Source organism: Haplochromis burtoni, unplaced genomic scaffold (assembly GCF_018398535.1).
Source record: "Haplochromis burtoni strain Fernald_Lab_line unplaced genomic scaffold, NCSU_Asbu1 Contig_1856, whole genome shotgun sequence".
NCBI lineage: Eukaryota > Metazoa > Chordata > Actinopteri > Cichliformes > Cichlidae > Haplochromis > Haplochromis burtoni.
The window spans coordinates 11,051-16,223 of record NW_024584217.1 but is presented as its reverse complement, the minus strand read 5'-3'; the positions used below and the strand labels follow the sequence as shown (position 1 = coordinate 16,223).

Below are 5,173 nucleotides of genomic sequence, written 5' to 3'. Positions count from 1 at the left end.
ATTTCATGTTTCTATGAACGTAATTAAATCATGAAGGATCTGTACGAAATTCAACAACTTAATTTGTTCTTGTTGAGATGACATGATACAATCTAGTAAGAGTGGTTAGTTGCTGAACTCATGAAATTCACAAGATCGCACAAGATTTCAAACTGCAGGAAAATCACTGGAGTTATAAGAGGCAGACAACTACACACACACCACGTGCATGCTATTGCTATTTATTGTGGATTAACCTGTCAAGGACAAAAACAAAAAAATTCTGCATCAAATACAGGAAATCATACTTTCCTGTGTTTCCTAGATTGTTGGCATGGTGGTTAGTGCTGTTGCTTCACAGTAAGAAGGTCCTGGGTTCAAATCCACATTCTGGCTAGTTTGCAGGTTTCTCTCTGGGTATTCTGGTTTCCTCCCACAGTTAAAAGTCATGCAGTTATTAGGGTTAACTGGTGATTCTAAATTACCTGTGAATGTAAGTGTAAATGGTTGTTTGTTTCTATGTGATAGACTGGTCAGCTGTCCAGGGTGTACCCTGCCTTGTAACCTATCACTTCAGGGTTATTTCCCAGCCCTCCTGCAACCAGGATAAAGATAGGAGGATGGTAGTTGTTGAAGACCCATTCAATTTTTATGGTAACCAGGATCTAGACTTTGTTGAACATTATGTAATATGAAGACAACATGTAGTATTTAAGTGACCAAGTAGTATTGGGGTAAAAGTTATTGAATAGTGTTGAAATAAAATGACAAAATTGTGAAGGATTAAAATATTCCAAGAGCTCAACTTACTTCATCTGAACATGTTTCAATCGCGTTTTATGAACACAAAATGCACAGGTTTATTGAATATGAAAAAGTTGTGTTGATTTAACTCAGTTGTTTAAGTTTCTGCCAAAGCAAAACATTTGTGTGCAACCAATGTCCACTATTGAATCAAGGCAATCCAACATGGCCTGTGAGCTTCATGAACTACCTGTCCATTTAAGTCTCTCTGAAATGGAGAGTGCTGTGATCTTATGTGTGTGTATTTAAAACCTCAACTCTGCTGATACAAAAGAGACCCAAACCAGTGCAAAAGAGATTCAAAACCAGTGTTTTAATGAGTAGAATAAGCCATTTAAAGTTTCCATTTATTGAATAAACCTCAAATTTAAGTGCTTATCATGTAAAATATTGCAAAATATAGCAAATTTCCAAAAATGTACAAGTGAAGATATTGTTTTATTCAGAACACTCAGTCATGTAGGAAAACCAAAACTCTCACAAAGTTGTGACTGAAGTCCATCTTTAGTGTAAGTGTTTGGCATTTTTTCATGTGCTCAAAAAAACCACTATCAACATTTTCACAGATATCACCCTAAACACAATTAATAGTAGTTAATTTACCCACTTTCTCTTACTCTGAAGAGATAAATCAACATGATTTAACATTTGCTACTCATTCAAGTCATTTCAACGTCAAGCCTAAATGTATCATCACAGATTAAATGTTCTATGATGTTTATATGTGATGTTATTCTGTCTGTGCAGATAGCAAGAGATATTTGATTTTCATTAATTTCTCAGAGTTTGTTGCTGTATTAAAAGATGTATAACTGTCAACTTGACTCACTTGTTTTCAGACTGATATCAGATGAGCAACATTTATGGCAGGTTGGTTGGTGTACTTTACAATCTCTTTTTGCAGCAATGAATAAATAAATAACTATAAGTTTTGTCTACTTATAGAGACACTTCAGGAAAAGTCATGTGATCGTGGCATGCAAACACTAAATGTACATTAACAGAATACTGTGCTGCCTTTTCACATTTCAGTCTTATTACAGTGTCCGCGCTTTAAAAATGGACATTATGACAGTGTTCTGTTTTTAACAGTCGTACCCTAATGTAGTTTTTTGTGCGGTCCATCTGTCAGAAAGTCTTTGTCATTCTTGTTGTAACTGTTGTCCAGGTGCTGTGTTTTATCAGGTGACCAGCTGAGCTGTTCTTGTGGTACCAGCAGATCTACGTAGAGATTCTTCTGCTCTATTTCACTGTTTACCATCGTGTACCCGAGATAAGACATGGCCTCTTCACACACTTCCTGTACTCGTTTGACCGTGTTGTGTGGCAGCATGGTGCGCCAAGCCTGAGAGATGTCAGTGGCGCTTCGCGATGTGATGTCAAAAGCCTCTTTAATGGAGCCTTTGCCTTTTCCGTGGGTCACCTGGTAGATCCATGTGGCCAGCTGTGTGGTCATCTCCAGACCTACAAACTGATACAAGGATTTGATCTCCTTGACTGGGTTGCGCGTCACATCCTCGTAGCGAACCAGTTTGTAGCGGCCTTTTAGAAACGGAGGAGGCTTCAGGACCGCCCTCTTATTGATACGCAAGTGGCTTCGACAGATCTCCTGCATGACCTGATACTGTACCTTTGCTTCATTGATGGGTTTCTGCTCCAAGACGATCGCGTTATCACTCGCTAAGTATTCAGCTACCTTTTCCTTAGACCGCACCACTCCCCGTGGGTCTCGGACCAGGTGGATGATGCGGAGATTTAAGTTTGGGTCCAGCAATAGTGGGTAAAGGGATTCTAGCTCAAAGATGCGCACTTCCTTGTACACCACATGAGAGTAAAAGCCACACACCTGCTCTACAATCTTCAGGTCCCGAGGTTTACAATTCTGTTGGCAGTGTGTCTTGTTGCTGAGCTGATTACGTGGCATGAGAGGACAGGCTGGGGGTGAGCACAGAGCTCGACTGTGACTCCACATAAACAACTCTTTCTGGTTCTCTGGAAGGTAGGACTCCATCACTGAGAAGTCACACTGGAACAGGCTCCGTAAGAGATCCCTCACTGCCATTCGAAGTGCCCGTGCACCATTTTGCCTCAGCTGGGTCCACACATGCCAGCCAGGCTCCATAAGATAGAAGACAGACGGGTGCTGACTGAATACCTGGCCCAGGAAGGATGAGCCTGATCTCCATGATGACAATAATAGAACGTGGACTTTGTCGTTGGAGGGTTGCGGGTCATAGAGGCTGAGCTGCATGTACCAGCCGCTGACCAGCAACAATGCTGCCCCAAATAGGATCACTTGGAACTTCATGGTGTTGCGGTTCACTCTGTAGTGCAACATTATGGCTGTGAGCTGCTGTCAAGTCAGTGGTGCTTTGTGCGAATTCTTCTCTCTTCAATCTTGTCTTAAGCTGTGTCTCTTTTGCTGCACGAGATGTTGCTCTGAAAACATGAATGTGTGAAGCCATTCGTCACAGGTTCCCAAAGACGAGCAAAAGTTTCAATGATAAAACATTTGGATTTGGTAGACAGACCGCCGCTCTACTTTTAAGATTAGGCTTAAAACTTCTCTTTTATTAAAGCTTAGAGTTAAGGCTGGATCAGGTGGCCCTCAATCCTTCCTTGGCATCATGGGCTGTCCTGTCCCCTCCCTGATGGACAGTTGTTAATCCTGCTGCCTCAGCAGAGCAACAAACACTATCGAGGACAGCTCCCACCCTGGTGTTGACCTGTTCAACCTGCTTCACCCAATCCAAGGACCTCCCTCTATACACACACTAAACTACCATAACTACTGTGCAATACTTAATTAATGGTAAATATATAACACTCTTTTCCCGATGTTTGAATATTTGTTATTTTTGAATACTGTTCATCTGTATATAGTGCTGCATAACTATGGACTTCACTCTTCTTTCTTTCTAACATGTCTGCGGTACGGGTATACCATGTTTACAGGTACGGGTATACCATGTTTACAGGTACGGGTATACTGTTTGATAGTGACAATAAAAAGCATTCTATTCTATTCTATTTACTCTGCAATAGGTCAAGGCTGCTGGGGGATTTCCATGACGCATTGTTTCTTCACTCGCTGCGTGTTTTTAGGCCTCTCTTTACGCATTTAATCATTGGTTATTCACCTCTGCCTCTCTTTCACCGTGTCTTTGTCCTGTTTTCATCCACTCAGCCCCAACGGCAGTAAGTGGCATTTTTGCTGGTCTAGTTCATAACATCTGATGCAGACCTCGGAGAAAATAATAATCATCGCTTATAAGAACTCACAAATGTCACCGAGTTCCTTAAGGGAAATTGCCAGAATTCTCGGAATGGACGTGAAAGTATATGGGGGGGGAAGGAAAATATAAATATATATATATAAATATATATATATATATATAGTCTTCAACGAACAGGATTCACAATGTGGTTATATATAAAATAAAGACATTGCCTGTTCTTTATCTTTATGACTTGTAGGCTATCTTTATGATATTGTACCTACAATTTAATCAATCCAGCCCTTTAGGCCAGTTAAAATATCTGTTTAACTCTTGAGCATATATAAAAGTTGCTGTGTTAAAAACTGATGCGGCTTCTACCTTGTGACAGCCAGAATGTTGTTTGTAGCTCAAGATGAATTGATACCATTCGTGAGTGAGGCATTAGACACTTTTCATATATTATAATTCAACAAATAAGTGTTTTACAGGTACGGGCAATCGCTTTTTGGGAACATCCGAAATTACTTTTTGGCAGATGATCATATTTTGGCACACCAGAAGATATAAAACACAGACAGAACCACAAGATAATTAACACATACAGAGCAAATGTCTTAAACGATGTCGGCAGTTGGGTAAATGTAAATTACGGCTTTTTAACAGTTCTGTTCCAGCTTTCGAACATCCCCCAGCTGACCTGTTATGCCGGAAGGTGACGATAGCATCGGCTGTGCCAGTCCCCTGCCACACCGTCAACTCTGTGCATGCAAGACTCCGCCCAAAATCTCCGCTTTTTACACGCCCGGGGACTAAAGAAAATAATTATCCGAGCAGCAGCATTTGACAGAGGAAGCGGAGAAGGCGAGGAGAGCTCCCCTGGGATACTCAAAGGACTGTGGACACGCTCTGTTCTGCGATGCTACGGTAGATTCTACAGCCCAGAATACTGGATAACCTTTAATTTAATAATAACAAACAAGGGAAACAGAAGGAGTATGCAAGATTTTTTAAGCTAAAATTCTGTGCTGATGAAATGACCCTTACAAAAAGTATCACTGGTTAATGTTTGCCGTTTCGGTTTAGTTTCTCCACCATATACAAAATTGTATCATGTGATTTAAAACGTTTAAGAAGGTGGTTCACAACCAGTGTTTGCCGAGATGGAACAC

The 5,173-nt window shown here is 40.8% G+C and overlaps 1 protein-coding gene across 1 annotated transcript in view; it reads right to left on the bottom strand.

Moving 5' to 3' along the window:
* Positions 1-850: 850 nt before the first annotated feature.
* The window catches only part of LOC102306940 (carbohydrate sulfotransferase 6-like), a 13,457-nt gene continuing 9,134 nt past the window's right edge, over positions 851-5,173 (bottom strand). The window contains exon 2 of the mRNA XM_042217357.1: positions 851-3,205. Within this exon, the coding sequence (XP_042073291.1) occupies positions 1,883-3,121 (1,239 nt within the window). The 5' untranslated portion in view covers positions 3,122-3,205 and the 3' untranslated portion in view covers positions 851-1,882. The remainder of the gene's footprint in view (positions 3,206-5,173) is intronic.